Source organism: Mercenaria mercenaria, chromosome 4, assembly GCF_021730395.1.
Source record: "Mercenaria mercenaria strain notata chromosome 4, MADL_Memer_1, whole genome shotgun sequence".
Lineage (NCBI taxonomy): Eukaryota > Metazoa > Mollusca > Bivalvia > Venerida > Veneridae > Mercenaria > Mercenaria mercenaria.
In genome coordinates this window covers 55,095,951-55,116,502 of record NC_069364.1, presented here as the reverse complement: position 1 = coordinate 55,116,502, position 20,552 = coordinate 55,095,951, and the positions used below count along the sequence as shown (strand labels likewise).

General features: G+C 37.3%; 2 protein-coding genes across 7 annotated transcripts in view; one reads left to right on the top strand and one right to left on the bottom strand.

Annotated features, from left to right (window-relative positions):
* The window catches only part of LOC123551778 (synaptotagmin-1-like), a 111,132-nt gene that overhangs the window by 89,119 nt on the left and 1,461 nt on the right, over positions 1-20,552 (bottom strand). For 2 of the 6 annotated variants that reach the window (XM_053541323.1, XM_053541331.1), the window contains exon 1: positions 1,128-1,244. The exons of the other annotated variants lie outside the window; for them this stretch is intronic. The gene's annotated coding sequence lies outside the window, so the exon portion shown is untranslated. Of the gene's footprint in view, positions 1-1,127; positions 1,245-20,552 lie in introns of those variants that run through there. 6 annotated transcript variants of the gene reach the window in all.
* On the top strand, positions 19,019-20,377 carry LOC123559609 (uncharacterized). Its single transcript, XM_053541332.1, has 4 exons — positions 19,019-19,170; positions 19,354-19,633; positions 19,783-20,043; positions 20,214-20,377. Exons 1-4 carry the CDS (start codon positions 19,118-19,120, stop codon positions 20,337-20,339), a joined length of 720 nt encoding a protein of 239 aa, XP_053397307.1. The 5' UTR covers positions 19,019-19,117; the 3' UTR covers positions 20,340-20,377.

The window sequence follows — 20,552 nt, the reverse complement described above, 5'->3', positions numbered from 1 at the left end:
AAAGCCAACGCACGTGACTTAGGTACCGTATACACGGCATATACTTTGTGATGTTTCCTCATTCTTTAACGGAATTCTATAAAATACAATGCGTCAAAGTGAATTACACGACACATATTCTCTGCTACACAGTCTCAGTATTTTAAGAATACTCTGCCGCGGACCGAATGTGTACGCTATGTGAACTTCCCGCATGGACAGTACCAAAAGGTCACGCGGGTTTGCCACGGATATTTCATTTTACTTACGTTGTACTTCAATAAGCAGCTACATTTTATTAAGTTATATGTTTTCTTCTGATGTAAACAAAATTTCAATTTGAAACGTTTTTTAAAAGACCGATTTGATAAACAGCGCCGCTTCGGTTTGTTTGCCAGTCCATTTTTTTTTCTTTTTCTTTTTTGTACAGTCGGGTTGCAAAGATGATTTTTTGCACTTGTTTCAACTGGAGCCCCAACAAGTGAATCATGTAATTTTTTCAAATCCAGTAATTATAAAAATTGTTTTTATCGGTTTTCCGTCTGATGTCTCATTAAATTTGTTTTTTACCGTGATCAAACATAGCCTTTTGAAATAAACCATCCATCGGATTCTAAATAAAAGAAGTGGATCCCCGTCGAAATGATTTGGATCCAGTCAGAAACATTTGGAAACCAGTCAAAAATGTTTAATAAATTGCAGTCGGCTGTCTGCAAACATTAAAAGATGTGCCGCGCGAGCACTGATTGCGTCATGTGCTAATTACGGACCGATTATCAAGGTGACAATCGGACCGTTTTGACACGTTATTGATTATCTGAGGGTGCGACCAACAATTTCCTGCTTGGCAGGTGATCGTGTATTGAGATATCAGACCGAAATTTGTATTTTTCTCCATTTTTATGAGACCGATTTTTTTCGTTTTTTCTCTTCACGAATCGATCCGAAAAGTCAAAAATCGGTCCAAAACCGACAAACCGGCAAATTTCTGAAGCCCTGGTCTGGATCCATGCTGGTCGCAAAGCCACTATGTTGGTTTTCTCACCACACGGCTCATATAACTATTGCAAATTCCTAAAGTAGGTAAGGTACATTCAGAAAGATGTTTAAGCTCAGATCATGTTTTTCAAGTTGCACACCATACTTACCCAGCACTTTGCAGCACAACCTATGAGCACTTCTGCTAAAGGTCTACTACACGAAGTACCACTTCATCCCAATCACTCATCTGATGGTGGACATTCTCGCTTTCATGGCTCGACTTTCTAGAAAGTTTCAGACAAAGAGGTCAACTTCAGTAACTGTTGTATTAAACCAATGATTACAAAACTTGCGAAAGCATACAGGACATAATTGAGGAAGAGGAACTGTTTGCTGAAACACTCGCTAAGTTTCAGGTTGAGGTAGATGACAAATACGTGTACAGAAGGAATTCCAAAACCTGGTATGGAATAAAGTCAATAAACAAGTTAATGAAGGTTCAGCTATTATTAAGAACATTGTGATTATGGTTGTCGAATACTTGAGACAATCCAACTAGACATTAATAAATTAGTTGGCACCGGCACAAATGGTGCCCATATTATGGCTGAAAAGGTGGTGTAGTAAAGAACACTCACCAACACTATCAGGTGATCGCAGTGCCACTTCCAGAACAGTGTACATGTATGTCACAACTCTATCAATTAATATTTCCTTGCAGAACCTAAAAATGGTTGTTGCTTTCATACATTTGTGATAGTTGAAATTTCTGAAGTAATTGTAAAGGCCAGACTATTGATTTAATATCTTATATGTTTGTATTTTCAATAATAATGTATTGGGTTGTATTTCTACAAGATTTTCATTAAGACAAGAAATCCTTATTTTCTAAATCCTGCTTTTCTGTTCTAAAGAATAAAAGACTACAGTGTTTAATCCATAACTGATAAAGGAAAGCTGATGTAACTATTTTGACAACAATTTAGAATACTTTAAGAAATATGGCTTAATCAAATGTTAATCAGTTTGGTTTCTGAACAATCTAAAGTGTCGTAGCACCTCTATTGTTTTGTTAGAGATTGCAGCTTATACTAAAAAGGGTTTAAGACAAGCTACAGAAATCTCATGTTTTTCTTAAGCCTTGAAGTTAATAATTTCATTGGTTAATTTAAATTAAAAGGGGGCAGCCCCTACTTTTCTGATTGGACAATTTATTCGCAGCATTTTTCAGAATATGAAATCTTTCTTATGTTAAGAGACTTGGTTTTTAGCAACAGAACAGTTAAGACCTGAAAATGTTTTAATGGCATAACTTAGATGCAATGGTATAATTAATGTCTCTTAAACAAGAACTGTTCAAAATAGTTTATTCTTAACCTTAAAGTTTTACAACTTTTGATTACAATATTGTGATATACAATCTGTTATTGCTGAGAATTGTTATTAATTAAATAAAAAGATTATATCTATTTGTACTGGACTCTTTCGTTACATGGCAAACCAACAGATCAGCATCACAGGGGTTCTGCCAGAGCTTCCCCACTTCCCGGTGTGTCCCCCTGTGATTGCCTTGCAAAGTTTGATGAGGAAGTAAACACTAGACGGCCCTTAACTGCCCCATGACCAACAGGGGCTGGGTGCCCCATACAACACATTCACTAATATGTTTGTGTGGCCTTGTAAAGCAAAATTAAGAAAATTGAGGCAGCTTTTGTTAAACGTTAAACTAGGAGGCTATCATTAAACTATCACTCAAACCTGCTACACTGAAAGGAAAAAACATCTTTCTAGATGGGAAACATCAGAATGCAATCTCTATAAATTAAATACTCAAAGAGGATTTCTAGAAACAAATCAATACGCAAGCCGGCTCTAGAGTATAATTTCTATAATGCCTGCATATTTGCAATCTTCTTACATACAAACTGACGGGCTCAGAAGAAAGGTTTATGCAATTGTGAAGTACAAACTCTTATTCTGGATTAAATACATGAGCCGTGCCATGAGAAAATCAACATAGTGGGTTTGCGACCAGCATGGATCCAGACCAGCCTGCGCATCCGCGCAGTCTGGTCAGGATCCATGCTGTTCGCTAACAGTTTCTCCAATTCCAATAGGCTTTAAAAGCGAACAGCATGGAGCCTGACCAGACTGCGCGGATGCGCAGGCTGGTCTGGATCCATGCTGGTCGCATACCCACTATGTTGGTTTTCTCATGGCACGGCTCACATTGTTTAGGCATTGTTGGTAGAGACATTTCTTTCAATTTTTTTATCTCTGTTGCAGCTCTAACCTCTAATGCAAAGTGAAAATAAGGCCTCATTTGCCATGTCACGCAAATTTACAATTTATAATGCACAACTGAATGAGACAATACAAATCTGTTTCTACATATCAAATCAGACTTGCAAGGTCACCAGCATGAGGCCGTGCCATTATATACCTCATATTATTTAATATAAAATAAAATAACTATCAATCTGTTTCATAACAAGAGGACCATGATGGTCCTGAATCGCTCACCTGTCCCCACGTGACCAAATTTTGAACTGAGTATGATGTCGTTTTTTTTCTATTATTTGACACAGTGACCTAGTTTTTGAGCTCATGTGACCCAGTTTTGAACTTGGCCTAGATATCATCAAGATAAAAATTCTGACCAATTTTCATGAAGATCCATTGAAAAATATGGCCTCTAGAGAGGGCACAAGGTTTTTCTATTATTTGACCTAATTACCTAGTTTTTAGAAGCATGTGACCCAGTTTTTAACTTGACCTAGATATCATCAAGGTGAACATTCTCACCAATTTTCAGGAAGATCTCATGAAAAATATGGCCTCTAGAGAGGTCACAAGGTTTTTCTATTATTTGACCTAATGACCTAGTTTTTGACAGCATGTGACCCAGTTTCAAACTTTACCTAGATATCATCAAGGTGAACATTCAGACCAATTTTCATGAAGATCCATTGAAAAATATGGTCTCTAGAGAGGTCACAAGGTTTTTCTATTTTTAGATCTACTGACCTAGTTTTTTACTGCAGTTGACCCAGTTTCAAACCTGACCTAGATATCATCAAGATGAACATTCAGACCAACTTTCATACAGATCCCATGAAAAATATGGCCTCTAGAGAGGTCACAAGGTTTTTTTATTATTTGACCTTCTGACCTAGTTTCTGAGGGCACGTGACCCAGTTTCCAACTTGACCTAGATATCATCAAGTTTAACATTCTGACTAATTTTCATGAAGATCCATTGAAAAGTATGGCCTCTAGAGAGGTCATAACAGGGATATAAATTAGCAGGGGCCCAGTAGCCCATGGCCCCTAGATTTTGGGCTGGGCCCCTAAAATGTTTGAGAAAATGCCCATATATCTAACGTTAAACATTTATTTTTGACAGTCTGGGCCCCTTAATAAAAATAACAGTAACATATCCCTGTCATAAGGATTTTCTATTTTTAGATCTACTGACCTAGTTTTTGACCGCAGTTGACCCAGTTTCGAAACTGACCTAGATATCACCAAGGTAAATATTCTGACTAACTTTCATACAGATCCATTGAAAAATATGGCCTCTAGAGAGGTCACAAGGTTTTTCTATTTTTAGACCATCTGACCTAGTTTTAAAACGCACGTAACCCAGTTTCGAACTTGACCTAGATATCATCAAGATGAACAATTAGACCAACTTTCATACAGATCCCATGAAAAATATGGCCTCTAGAGAGGTCACAAGGTTTTTTTATTATTTGACCTACTGACCTAGTTTTTGATGGCACGTGACCCAGTTTCAAACTTGACCTAGATATCATCAAGATGAACATTCTGACTAAGTTTCATGAAGATCCATTGAAAAGTATGGCCTCTAGAGAGGTCACAAGATTTTTCTATTTTTAGACCTACTGACCTAGTTTTGGACCGCATGTGACCCAGTTTCAAACTTGACCTAGATATCATCAAGATTAACATTCTGACCAACTTTCATAAAGATCCCATGAAAAATGTGACCTCTAGAGTGGTCACAAGCAAAAGTTTACGCACGGACGGACACATGCGCGATCACAAAAGCTCACCTTGTCACTTTGTGACATGTGAGCTAAAAATAAATGATTCTTTGCGGGGGAAGGGGGTGGGGGGAGGGTTGATGTGTTGTGAACTCACAGTTTTCCTGTACACTACCAACACACGCTACCATAGCGTTATATTGCAGACCAAATTTCTAATACAAACAAGTGAATGAAGTATTGCCATGCAATACAAAGTCCCCTACTGGAAGGCACCTAATTTTCTCTACTGCAGTATAACATAATGAACTGATATTTGTCAATGATGTATAAACAATATTGTACTATCTATACAATTTACTATAACAAAGCACTTGGATTAAAATTTGCATATATAAAAACGTACAGTTGTTTTCATTTGGAATTTTTTTGGCCGATTATAAAAAAAGTTATCATAAAAGTTATAAAAGTTATTTATAGTAACAACAAAGTGAAATTAATCCTAAAAAAAAAAAAAAAAAAAAAAAAAAAAAATCTATAAAATGTAAGTCCACAAGAAAATCTTTACCAGGTAGAGATAGATCAAAATACACCTAAATATTGGATGTAACATGCATGTTGTACCACGGAAAAGTGGTCTCGATTTTTCCCTACGGCCAGTAATAAAAAAGTTACAATGTAATCTATTTATAATAACAACAAAGGGACGTAATTCTAAAAAAGTGTGCCTCATGGTGGTGAACATTTGTGCCAAGTTACATGAAAATCTCTCCATGCATGAAGAGGAAATGCTCCAGACAAAGTCATTCTTGAATTTGACCTTTGACCTCTAAGTATGGCCTTGACCTTAGACCTAGCGACCTGGTTCTGGCGCAAGTCAATTTGTCTTATGGTGGTGAACATTTGTGCCAAGTTACCTTAAATCCCTCCATGCATAAAGAAGAAATGCTCCAGACAAAGTCCTTCTTGAATAAGACCTTTGACCTCTAAGTATGACCTTGACCTTTGAGCAAGGGCTCCGGGATTTGCGCATGACACATTGTCTCATCATGGAGAACATCTGTGCTAAGTAATATTGAAATACCTTAATGAATGACAGAGTTATGGACCGGACACGAAACAGACCCTGTTCATGCCATGTTAACATTTGACTACTACTAAGTGTGACCTTGACCTTTGAGCTAGGGGTCTGAAAGTTGTGCATGACACATCGTCTTATTATGACATATAATTTTGCCAATTGATATTAAAATCCCTTCATGGATGAGAGAGTTATGGACCGGACAGGAAAAAAGCCCTGTTGACCTTTGACCTCTAACTGTGACCTTGACCTTTGAGTTAGGGGTGCAGGTTTTACGCATGACACGTCGTCACATCATGGGGAACATTTGTGTCAAGTAATATTAAAATCCCTTCATGGATGAAACAGTTATGGACCAGACACGAAACAGACCCTGTTCATGCCATGTTAACATTTGACTACTAAGTGTGACCTTGACCCTTGAGCTAGGGGACTGAAAGTTGTGCATGACACATCGTCTTATTATGAGGTACAATTGTGCCAAGTGATATTAAAATCCCTTCATGAATGGGAGAGTTATGGACCGGACAGGAAAAAAGCCCTGTTGACTTTTGACCTCCAATTGTGACCTTGACCTTTAAGCTAGAGGTCCGGGTTTTGCACATGACACGTCGTCTCATCATGGGGAACATTTGTGCCAAGTAATAATAAAATCCCTTCATGGATAAAAGAGTTATGGACCGGACACGAAATTGCGGACGGACGGAATGACAGAATGACGGAAAGACGGAATGACGGAAAAGTGCATTCCTATAGTCCCAGAAACTGGTTTTCAACCAGTAGGGGACTAATAATCAGAATGTCGAAAAGAAATGAGAATCTCTGATTTTTTTTCCAAACTTCCCAGTCAAACCCTGTGACAGTTCGATGTGAGTGAAGCACACGACCTGGGTTTCCAAATATGAGGGAGGCTATTACCGGTAGAAGCTGAAGCAGTTAGCAGCCTTTACAGGATAATGTTAATGTAATGTACTAGTAATGTCACAAGGAAGAATTTTTCTAAAATGACAAGTTAGTCAATAGTGAGACAAGTTGTTAAACGTAATAAAACATCTTTAAACAAGTCATACTTGTTTGCTAGCATATATGACATCCCACATGTCTCTGATGGGCATCTCCCTTGCTTTTTGAAAAATCCCACCACTTTTTTTAAAGGGGGGAATCCCACCCCCCACCAAATTTGGTAAACATTTGATAAGAACTGCAATTTTAGTTGATGCCACCCACTACTGCATTTCATGGGCATATAAAAAAGGCTATTACTTTGTGCAAAAGTAAACAAGAGCACCACAATGCAGAGCAATATACACCCAAATGTATGACCTTTAACCCCTAAGTGTGACCGAAAGGTTATATCAGATGATGGGAGCATAATTTAAAGAAATGGACTGTTGAAGCCCAAAGAACAGGAACAACAAAGGGAAGAAATTCAAAAAAAAACAATTATATGTCCACAGAAAAAAAAATTCTAACTTTCTTAAGTCCACAAAAAAAATCCTTATCAGGTACATGTCAAAATACACCTAAAAATTGGAGGTACCATCAATGCTGTACCACAGAAAAGTGGTCTCAGTTTTTCCCTATGGCCAATAACAAAATAAAATAAAATTAGCTATTTATAGTAACATAAAAGGGAAGTAATTCAAAAAATTTATTGTAAGTGAACTAAAAGGGATCTGTCAAATAAAAAGCAAGAGTACCAAAATGCAGAGCAATATACACACGAAACAAAGTCATATGACTTTTGACCCCTAAGTGTGACCTTGACCTTGAAACTAGCCATCCAAAACATGTTCTCTGGGCATCATTTTGATGTGGTGAACACTTGTGCCAAGTTCCTTTGAAATCCTTCAAGCAGTTCAAGAGTTACAGAGCAGACACAAAACAAAGTCATATGACCTTTGACCCCTAAGTGTGACCTTGACCTTGAAGCAAGCCATCCAGAACATGCCCTCTGCATATCGTCTCAACATATTTGTGTCTAGTTTCTTCGAAATCCTTCATGGGGTTAAAGAGTTAAAGAGTGGACATGAAATTGCTAACCGATCAAAGCAGACACAGGGGGTATAACATAATACGTCCCTTTGGGCGTATAAAAAGAGTTATGAAACCTGTGCAATGCATGTCAGAAATTCATCACGCTAAAGAAGTGTGTGATGTTTCAATTCATTTCCACAAGACTTTAGGGTGACTGCAGTACCAGCATACATAATTGTGATTTATTTTTTTTTTTAAATGTAGAACAGAATTATAAAACTGTGCATTGCATGTCAAATCATCAAAGATCGAAGGAAAATTGCCACTCCATGCAATAAGGAAATTATCTCTAAGTGTTCCATGCCATCCTTGAATCAATAATATCTGTATTGGCTAGTGGAACTGTTGATTATTTTCCAACTGTATATCTACAATTATCTCCAGGCAACTTGAATCTGTCCATCCCATACAGATGCAAATTCTGTCTGACCAAATGTGAGAAAGTTTTCCTTTTATTTTCATATATACTATTCTATGATTGAATGAATTTTTGTTGCTCTGTTTTTTCTAATGACTGTAAAAATGCCTCTACATTTTCAAGTCAGGAAGCATAAGGATTTCAATATACCAAAAGATTACAATGCATTTTTAATCCTTTTGATATCACCATATTTTGTAAATAAATTATGTTTCTGTTGCAAGTAATGCTGTTTAAAAAGAAACAATTTATCTTCCAGTGATAACTCAGACATGAAAATCCATTTACTATGTACAGATAAGCTTGTCTTCAAAGTAAACCAGTTTTTAATATAACTGATCACCCTTAAGGAACTGCCCCTACTGACTACATCATCACTCCTAAATACAGACTACACCATCATATCATCACTCCTTAATACTGACTACACTATCATATCATCACTCCTAAATACAGACTACACCATCATATCATCACTCCTTAATACTGACTACACTATCATATCATCACTTCTAAATAATGACAACACCACCATATATCATCAATCCAAATACTGACTACACCACCATCTCATCACTCCTAAATACTGACTATACCATCATATCATCACTCCTAAATACTGATTACACCATTACTGGTACTGATGATAAACTCGGACAGATGATAAAGTCAACCACCTTTCAATTATTTGATTGCAATGGGTTATTTATATAAATGAACACTCCGTATAAAAACTATAATAGCAACCAATTACAACACCAACTGGTGTAAATAAAAACAAAATTGGTAAATATTCTGTATAAATAAATTACTTATATTTATCTGTTTAAAAAATATTTATCCAAAATTACTGTGGAAGAAGATGATTTTTACGCATGCTCACTATCAACACAATGTCATGAAGGTCTGACATTTGGCCACTTTTCATTACTTGATCCAGAATGACTGTTGCAGCATTTATGGTAAAGTTTCAATATAATATTACAGAGAACATTTTTTAAATGACAAAGTAGTCGAATTTATCATCAGTCAACGTTCCTTCAGTCCTAATTTTACATACCCCTTTCAGGGCCTCACTTCGATTTTGCTTACTTAATTGAAATTAAGTTATTGCAATTTTTCAACAAATGTTAAGCTTTATTTTGATACTAACCATCAATAAAAGTTTGCAGAAATAAAAAGTTACAAGTAAAAAACCTCATTTTCTGTCTGAGTTTATCATCAGTACCAGTATACCATCACTCCTAAATACTGACTACACCATCATATCATCACTCCTAAATACTGACTACACCACCATATCATCACACCTAAATACTGACTACACCACCATATCATCAATCCTAAATACTGACTACACCACAATATCATCAATCCTAAATACTGACTACACCACCATATCATCAATCCTAAAACTGACTAACCATCATATAATTATCGTCAATCCAAATACTAACTACATCACTGTACAGTCAATCCAGAATACTGACTACATCACTGTACCATCAATCCTAAATACTGACTACACCGTATCCTCAATCCTAAACTAGAAAATGCTTTTGTAAAAAAGCGCATGTCTCCCCCAATGCAAAGTCCTATAGGCAAGAAGTCAATAGGGGTCAGGAGCGAAAGTCAAAGAGACACTGATGATTGGCTGCAATAGGGATCATCTACTTGGCATGTCCAGTCATCCCACCAAATTTCAACATTCTTGGCCTAGTGGTTCTCAAGCCACATTTCAGGCGCCTGTGACCTTGACCTTTGATCAAGTGACCTCAAAATAAATAGGGGTCATCTACTCTGCATGTCCAATCATCCTAAGTATCAACATTGTAGGTCAAGTGGTTCTCAAGTTATTTCCAAAAAATTATTTTACATGAACAGGCCACTGTGACCTTGACCTTTAATAGACTGACCCCAAAATCAATAGGGGTCATCTACTCTGCATGTTCAATCATCCTATGAAGTTTCAACATTCTGGGTCAAATGGTTCTCAAGTTACTGATTGGAACTGGTTATCAATGTTCAGGCCCCTGTGACCTTGACCTTTAACTGAGTGACCCCAAAAACAATAGGGGTCATTTACTCTGCATGAACAATCATCCTATGAAGTTTCAACATTCTGGGTCGAGAGGTTCTCAAGTTATTGATTGGAAATGGTTTTCCATGTTCAGGCCCCTGTGACCTTGACCTTTAACAGAGTGACCCTAAAATCATTAGGGGTTATCTACTCTGCATGACCAATCATCCTATGAAGTTTCACCATTCTGGGTCAAGTGGTTCTCAAGTTACTGACCGGAAATGGTTAGCAATGTGAAGGCCCCTGTGACCTTGACCTTTAACAGAGTGACCCTAAAATCATTAGGGGTTATCTACTCTGCATGACCAATCATCCTATGAAGTTTCACCATTCTGGGTCAAGTGGTTCTCAAGTTACTGACCGGAAATGGTTAGCAATGTGAAGGCCCCTGTGACCTTGACCTTTAACAGAGTGACCCAAAAATTGATAGGGGTCATCTACTCTGCATGACCAATCATCCTATTAAGTTTCAACACTCTGGGTCAAGTGGTTCTCAAGTTACTGACCGGAAATGGTTTTCAATGTGAAGGCCCCTGTGACCTTGACCTTTAACGGAATGACCCCAAAATCAATAGGGGTCATCTACTTTGCATGTACAATCATCCCACCAAATTTCAACATTCTTGGCCTAGTGGTTCTCAAGCCACATTTCAGGCTCCTGTGACCTTGACCTTTGATCAAGTGACCTCAAAATAAATAGGGGTCATCTACTCTGCATGTCCAATCATCCTAAGTATCAACATTGTAGGTCAAGTGGTTCTCAAGTTATTTCCAAAAAATTATTTTACATGAACAGGCCACTGTGACCTTGACCTTTAATAGACTGACCCCAAAATCAATAGGGGTCATCTACTCTGCATGTTCAATCATCCTATGAAGTTTCAACATTCTGGGTCAAATGGTTCTCAAGTTATTGATTGGAACTGGTTATCAATGTTCAGGCCCCTGTGACCTTGATCTTTAACGGAGTGACCCCAAAAACAATAGGGGTCATTTACTCTGCATGAACAATCATCCTATGAAGTTTCAACATTCTGGGTCGAGAGGTTCTCAAGTTATTGATTGGAAATGGTTTTCCATGTTCAGGCCCCTGTGACCTTGACCTTTAACAGAGTGACCCTAAAATCATTAGGGGTTATCTACTCTGCATGACCAATCATCCTATGAAGTTTCACCATTCTGGGTCAAGTGGTTCTCAAGTTACTGACCGGAAATGGTTTTCAATGTGAAGGCCCCTGTGACCTTGACCTTTAACAGAGTGACCCAAAAATTGATAGGGGTCATCTACTCTGCATGACCAATCATCCTATTAAGTTTCAACACTCTGGGTCAAGTGGTTCTCAAGTTACTGACCGGAAATGGTTTTCAATGTGAAGGCCCCTGTGACCTTGACCTTAAACGGAATGACCCCAAAATCAATAGGGGTCATCTACTTTGCATGTACAATCATTCTATGAAGTTTTAACATTCTGGGTCAAGTGGTTCTCTAGTTATAGATCGGAAATGGTTTTCAATGTTCAGGCCCCTGTGACCTTGACCTTTGACAAAGTGACCCCAAAATCAATAGGGGTCATCTACTCTTCACGACCAATCATCCTATGAAGTTTCAACATTCTGGATCAAGTGGTTCTCTAGTTATTGATCGGAAATGGTTTTCAATGTTCAGGCCCCTGTGACCTTGACCTTTGACGGAGTGACCCCAAAATCAATAGAGGTCATCTACTCTTCATGACCAATCATCCTATGAAGTTTCAACATTCTGGGTCAAGTGGTTCTCTAGTTATAGATCGGAAATGGTTTTCAATGTTCAGGCCCCTGTGACCTTGACCTTTGACAAAGTGACCCCAAAATCAATAGGGGTCATCTACTCTTCACGACCAATCATCCTATGAAGTTTCAACATTCTGGGTCAAGTGGTTCTCTAGTTATTGATCGGAAATGGTTTTCAATGTTCAGGCCCCTGTGACCTTGACCTTTGACGGAGTGACCCAAAAATCAATAGAGGTCATCTACTCTTCATGACCAATCATCCTATGAAGTTTCAACATTCTGGGTCAAGTGGTTCTCTAGTTATTGATCGGAAATGGTTTTCAATGTTCAGGCCCCTGTGACATTGACCTTTGACAGAGTGACCCCAAAATCAATATGGGTCATCTACTCTTCATGATCAATCATCCTATGAAGTTTCAACACTCTGGGTCAAGTGGTTCTCTAGTTATTGATCGGAAATGGTTTTCAATGTTCAGGCCCCTGTTACCTTGACCTTTAATAGAGTGACCCAAAAATCAATAGAGGTCATCTACTCTTCATGACCAATCATCCTATTAAGTTTCAACATTCTGGGTCAAGTGGTTCTCTAGTTATTGATTGGAAATGATTTTCAATGTTCAGGCCCCTGTGACCTTGACCTTTGACGGAGTGACCCCAAAAACAATAGGGGTCATCTACTCCAGCAGCCCTACAACCCTATGAAGTTTGAAGGTTCTAGTTCAAATGGTTCTCCAGTTATTGCTCGGTAATGAAGTGTGACGTACGGACGGACGGACAGGCGGACGGATGGACAGGGCAAAAACAATATGTCTCCCCCAATGTCTCCCCTAGAGGGAGGAGACATAATAATGACTGTAAGAAATAATAAGTTCCCAAACATGGTTTATCGTAGAATAACCAGAGTTTTGAGTTCTTATGCATAAGAATATATCACGAATGCCGTAGGTCTGAGTGATATATTGTTTCGCATAAGAACGAAAAACTCGGGTTATTCTACGATAAATCACACTTGGGAACTTGTTATTTCGATTCTAACACGACATACTAGTATCAGCAGTGTTAAAAGAAATGGTAACTACTTTTTACGACCGTGCTACGCACCTGGATCGGATGACGTCATTGTACGCAAGTGGTTTATTGCAGAATAACCCGAAATAGATTTTACTCTACATGTACGTAGGTTATTTGCTGGTTGTGTTAGAATATTAGTTACTCTGCTTGTTGGTGACAGGATACGGTATACGCTGTCGAGGAAATCCATATGTATGAATATTTAAGTATCCGTCGAGAAAAAGTTGTCTCCCTTTGAAAATGAATGCCATTTGTAAAGAAATAAAGATAAACAACTGCTGAAAACTGTGTTCCAACTTGTTATGTGAAATTTCCCCGCTCGCACGCTATTGCAAATGCATCAAAACGAACATGTGTAACAGTTCTTTGAAAATGGTGTTTTTAGAGGCAATTTGACTGTCCGGAAGTGGGACCCCTTTAGGCAGTCCTTTTCCGGAATTCAATGTTTATATCAGTATACTGGCACTTGTTTCGTAAAGTAATTTATATACATGTTTTACAAGCTGTTCAATTTTCATGTTAAACAACTCTTTTTTTCTATTATTTGGTGTTGTTTGATTTTTGTTTCTCAAAACGTAAACAATTTTCACACAGCAAACAGGCATCATTAGCTACTGAAAGCTGAAATGAAGTGAAGCATTTCAAAATATACCAGGGATAAAAAGGGGAATCCCATTACTGACAAAATTTTGCTTTGTAAGTACATCAAGTATCATGATAATGGTTGTATCACATTTCAGAATGTATGCTCCATAGTCAGCCATATTGCTGATCAATTTGTTTTTGTACAGCAACCTCTTTCTGATGAGGCAAGGAAACTTTGTTCTTAATATATGGTCAAGAAATTTTTCTACTGAGTAAATCATGCAAGGAAATTTAGTAAACTGTAATCTGTGTAATTTTAAAACATCAAGTCCAGAATAATGCTAACAGTTTTTATAAGCACAGGAGGATAAAGGAACATGTCAAAATCAACACTGAGGTGGTGAGAGATACATGGTCATTGATATAGAACCCTGGAATTTCTGGCAAGCTTCAGAATGATATTGATCGTTGTCAGACAATATTGGCACGCACAACATTCTCCAAAATCAACAGCACATTTCTGCTTCCTTAAGACACTAGATTCTACTACCTATCACCAATAATCTTTCACCATCTAAAGAATGGGTCTCTTTATGGTCCTGTAGAACTTCCAATCAATATCTCTCTCCTTCTCTCTAACTGACTGAAGATACCAGATCAATATCAAAAGAATTCAATAGTCTGTCAATGTTTTTTGTTCCAGAATGTTAGGACATTCTGGTATTATATTAAGAACTCGACTACATTATTTAGGCTCGTAAATAAGACCTTGTCCCTAGAGATGTCTCGGGTGTTTTTTTTATTGTCCATTCGTTACCTATTCTGTTGCGTTTTGTTTTTTTTCAATCCTGAATATAACCTTACCATTCATGATACAGGATTGGCTAAGAAATATTAATGTAAACACTCAAGATATAATTATTTACACTCTAAGTATTCTGTATACAGTCAAACCTTTATTAAATAGCACACAAAGTGGATGCTTAAGGCATGTGGCTGTTTAAGTCAGGTGGAACTTAAATGTGATGTTAGCTGACTGGCTGCTTGAGTCAACTTGCTGCATAATGCAGGTGGTTGCTCTGGAAAGTTTACTTATATCAGGTTAACCATTATCATGCTGGACACAACTGATCCTGCCTTTGCGACCAATGTAGATCATGATCAGTCTGCATATCTGTGCAGTCTGATCATGATCTGCACTGTTCGCCATTCAGTCAGAATCTTTTTGGTAAAGCACCCCTTTTAACAGTTGATGGTACTGTCCAAATTAAAAGATGGACCAGTTCATTATAGAAATTTAGCAAGATAAGGGTTAAGGTAGTGGACACATGATAATGACAATCAGTATTTTCCATTCCACTATGTATTCCCCTTATGCAATTTTGTGCTTTCTCTGGTTGCTATGGAAATGCAATTTTCAGTCACAGGAAAATGATGCCAAAAAAGCATCAGCTGATAATCTAATCAAACAGAAATTGCCAATTGTCATTATCAGTAGACGACCTTAATTGAGAAACTAGTGCCAATCTACTTTGTGATGGAGACGTTCTCTTAACACTACTGTTAAACAATTTTATATCTTAAGCAATCTCACCTAATGTCTACATGATAGCTTTAATCGATTTATTTTATTGACCACTTATTTAGCGAAAAATCTACTGACCTCCAAAGAAATATAGCTATATAATAGCTATATATATCTAATGTTGTTTGAAGACCAGGGATAATTCCATTGATCAAAAAGATAAAGTAGTAGCACGCTAAAAGAGCAAACTTAAACTGGCGCAAGCTTTATGGTAACTCAAGTATACATCTAGTTCCATACATAAGGTTTTGAAAAGTTACCAATGAGGGGCCACCTGAAGCAGAAAAGGATAAATGAAGTGTCTAGTCAAAGGACAATCCCATGCCTAGCCTTTGCTCTAGGCATCCAGTAATTGTTAAGTAATCGGTAAGATTATGTAGATTGAATGCTATTTAACTACTACTAGTGATTTCAGCTTACTTCAACGCAAAATGCAGACATTTTTTAACAGACTGCGAACTTAAAATAGGGTTTTTTTGCAACTACATATATTTGAGTGGGGTGCATCAAAATGATATCATTTATATATAATTATTGGTGCCAAATAAAAATTTGGTATGCGTTTTCCTATCTTTGAAGGCAAAAATTTCAAAGTTCAGTTCTTTTCCCACTGGATGGTCATCAGATAAGAAAAGTTACTTCCCCTATTCATTAAGGCAATAACAGACCTTGTATACACTTCTCTTGTGATATAGACTCCCTACATGTTTTTACGAAAAAAATTGAAGGGCCAGCAAATTGTTCTGTGACCATCATCAGATTAGAACCTGAAATTAATAACAAAACAAACATCTGACATCAATAGGAAACTGTCCGGATGGAGCAGCTTGACAAGCACACCGCACAAAGCCCTGGAAGCTGACCAAGAAGATAGATAATGCTCTGCAGGTGTTCCTAAACCGCTGTCTACGCAGAATTCTGAAGATATTCTGGCCAGACAGAATTTCTAACCTTAAGCTTTGGCAGAGGACAAAGCAGGAACACATCCGACACCAACACCATACATGTACGCCGACGAAATTGTAGGTGGATGGGGAATATATTGCGAAGAGAGCAATCCAACATCACCCGCCAAGCATTGGATTGGAACCCGCAAGGTCAGAGGAAGAGAGGCTGACCAGTCATGACATGGAGAAAGACTCTTTATGCAGAACTGCGATGATCCAACTTTCATGGGGTGCAGCAAAAAGCAGGGCCCAGGACCGAGACAGATGGAAAGCTGTAACGAAGGCCCTATGCCCACAGGCAAACAGGACTACGTAAGTAAGTAATGAACATTGTGTTTCTTACTCTTCAGATTAGTTCTTTTAATTCAATAATCGTACATATAAAGTCACTCAACATAAAATAACAGGCATCATAATCACAGGTTGTTAACATATTAAATGGTGCATACTAAATAGTGTTAAATAATCAGCACTGTTGGGGCCTGATTAGCAGGGAAAAACTTCAGAAAAGCTTAACTAATCTTTACATAATTATGTATGCAGTATGTTTCGTCACAACTCACATGGTTAACAAAAATAATTGGCAAGATTTCTCAGGTAGGATCATCATGCGAACAATGAAAATAATGAGCACGACTGCCTGTGAATAATGAAAAATAATCTGCACAACAACTAGCGTGTAGATGAAGAAAATTATCAGACAACCGTCATGTGGATAGCCTCCGCCTTAATCGAAAATAACCATGTGCTACTAACTGCACAACAGCATCAGTTTCTTCGCGAGAGTCAGTGCACACATAATGCTGTTCAACACAGCCGGTTCAACACTGCTGAGTTTGTCGGGAAATTGCTCATGAGCGGCATTATCCAGTTATTTGTACCGCGGGACAAATATATAAATATATTTTGGTTCAGTTTTCACCACCTTAAAGTGTTGTTTATTCTGTTAATACCTAGACTGTGTTACGAACAAGCAAATCAGTATCAGTGAGATGCTTGTTACTATTAATAACATTGTCAAATATTCCATTCCCTTTCAGACTCGAGCATAATTGTGGCATCATGATCAGTAACAGTTGTTTAGCTTTATTCCGTTAGTGCAAGTACCGTTAATGCCAAACGTGTTACATCTGAGGTCCTTGTTTAATTTTTTTCATAATCCAGGCACGTGTCCAGGTGGGGGGCCAGGGGGCCCGGGCCCCCCCAGCTGGCTGCCTAGTTACGATTTTTATTACTATGGGCCCCTCAATTAACAAATTTATACACCAGCGCAACTGGCTTGATTTGACAGCAATAAGAGCCATAAAACCGTGTCCGGTAGTGGAAATTAGCCCCAGGCATGTCACAGGTAAAAGTTTATCTGTGCATGCTTCATTGATTGCTTGATCGGTACATGTACTTGATTGGGTAGTGGAGAAACTATTATGTTTTTTACTCTTTGGAAGTGTTATAAAATGATCAGAACATTGTTGGTTTTGTTAAGTAAATCTTAAAATGAATCTGAAAATTGAAACATTATGATGGTTGAATTTTGTTTCTACATTAAGGCACATTCCCCAAATTTATTAAATTGATAGATATTTATCCTATCTTTTTATTTTACAACAATTATGAATTTGAAACTACTGTATCAATTTTACTCTTTTGGGTCTAATAACCTTACTTAAAAACTCTCATAGTTTTAAAAGTAGTTTCTCAGTAAATCTCACAAAACGCATCTAAAACTCGATACTTATGAGGGGGTTTATACATAAAAATATCATTTAATATGTGCTGTGATGTTATAGTTTGTACAGTCAAAGAAGTATGAAATACACATCTATTTATTTTTATAGATCTTTGGTACAGTTAAGAGTTCATTGTCATTTGAAATCTATGATGTAAATAGTAATTGTCATAATACTTCGTTTGTTTTGTTGGAAATCTAAAAACATTTGGCCATTTTGCAAATAGGATACCCTTAATAATTAGACTAGCTACTAGTTTCTATGATTTTTTTCTCTTTTTTATGTTCATAGAGACAAAAGCCAGTCTATTCTAGAGATTTTCTAAGAGGACTGATGTTAAAATTGTAATATTGGACATAGTATATAGACTGGCTCAGTTCACTACATGAAATCATAAAAATGTGGAAAAAAAATTATCATAGTCTAGGAGCTAGTCTTCTTAATAATCATCTTAAAACTTCAACATTTTTTTCAACTGGGTATCATACAGAAAAATAAGTCCATACACTGTGACTGTACAATCATACATATATTGAAAAAGGCTTGATGAAATGATTAAAAAGTAGACTTTTCCTTAAATTGCGGAAGAATATTACAAGGTAAACTGCAGCAAAATAAACAGGATTTTTAAAGTTCACATTCACAATTGTTTTCTGTTCACTTGGCAGTATGTTCATTATATAACCTAGTTTCTTTTTACCTGACTTCAAAACAATTCATGAAAACAGTGTTGTATTACTCATCGACAGTTAAATTTTGTTCATTTCAGATTTTGGGGACAAAGAAGTGTTCACCTTAGTGAACTATTTCTCAACACAGCTACAGAATGTGGCTAAGGATATATCCATGGAGGATTACATGGACGAATGGCAGATTCTGCGATCTCTGGTGTACAAGAGGTAGGCATCTTTTCTTTTTCATGCATTCCTCTTAAATGCAGGTTATCATTTCAGCAAAATTATATTTCTAAGAGGTAATAAACATTACTAAGCACGAGAGCTGTTCAGTTTGCATTTTGGGATCCTGTATGCTCTTTGAATGGATAACATAGTTTAGTGTTGAATTTTGCTGCTTCATTTTAGGTATGCTACTGAGCTGCAAAGTGGGACTCTGACATTGGAAAAAGTTCTTAAGGGTTTGGCAAGTCAGAAACTGAATAATGTCACCCGGGTGCTGGATCTCTTGGGCTCATTACCACCAACATCCGTGAAAAATGAGACCACGTTCAGTGCAATGAAGCTCATCAAAACCAAAAGAAGGGGGAGACTTAATGACGATACCCTGAATGACCTAACGGTAGTTGTCCTTGAATCTCCAGATATTGAACAGTTCAATCCAGATCCAGCAATCCAATACTGGATGGTAAGAGTTTTATTCATGAAATGTTATTACTTACCCATGATATTTGATAAAACATACATTTGTAAGTTTTTTTTATCTGACCGCTTTTATATATAGTTAGATAGATGTTAATCTAAAATAATAACTTTGTAAACTTATTGATTTCGCAGATGACCCCCTCTGGCAGGAAAAGGCGACTTCAGTATGAGAGGGCTGCCACTACCACTCCCCAGCAACCTGTTCCAGTCGTGGATACCATTGTGAATCTGGCGGCAGAAGTTCAGGAGGATCGCCAGATAACCAGTGATACTCAGGAGGACAGTCAGCAGGTCAGTCAGGAGGAGGTCAGTCAGCAGGAGGACAGTCAGCAGGAGGTCAGTCAGCAGGTCAGTCAGCAGGAGGTCAGTCAGCAGGAGTTCAGTCAGGAGGAGGTAAGTCAGCAGGAGGAAGTACAGGTACAGTTTGAAACTGTTTCAATTACATAATTTAGAAAATAAGTGTGATGAATTAATAAATAATGTTTGAAAATTAAATACTATTATAAATATTATTTTGCCAAATCAATACAAAAATATTTAAGAGAAATGTCTTGCTTTTTCAGGTGATGAATCCAGCCTTTCTATTTGACAAATATGATGCTGATGATGGTTATTCCTCAGATGAGTCAGAGTGTGACATGAGTGAGGATTATGTCACCTCGATGCTTGAAATGTTCTCTCGTGAATAAAATGTATAATGAACCAAAATAAAAAGAAAAGAACCTTGTTTTGCAGTTATGTTCATATATTTGCATATGTATGATAAAAATGCAATAAGCAATATCAAACAATATCACACAGAGTATAAAAATGACACCAAACAAATAAAAAATACACCTTTAATAATTTACTGTTCGGACTACCAAAATTCCTTTCGGGCTAGTAAATTCTGCTATGTTGGT

What these genes read in the sequence shown, in the direction of transcription:
- LOC123559609 (XM_053541332.1), top strand. Translation starts at nt 19,118, where the DNA reads ATGGAGGATTACATGGACGAATGGCAGATTCTGCGATCTCTGGTGTAC. An exon ending in CGATCTCTGGTGTACAAGAG is followed by an intron (nt 19,171 to 19,353) that starts GTAGGCATCTTT and finishes GCTTCATTTTAG; the next exon opens with GTATGCTACTGAGCTGCAAA. An exon ending in CAGCAATCCAATACTGGATG is followed by an intron (nt 19,634 to 19,782) that starts GTAAGAGTTTTA and finishes TTGATTTCGCAG; the next exon opens with ATGACCCCCTCTGGCAGGAA.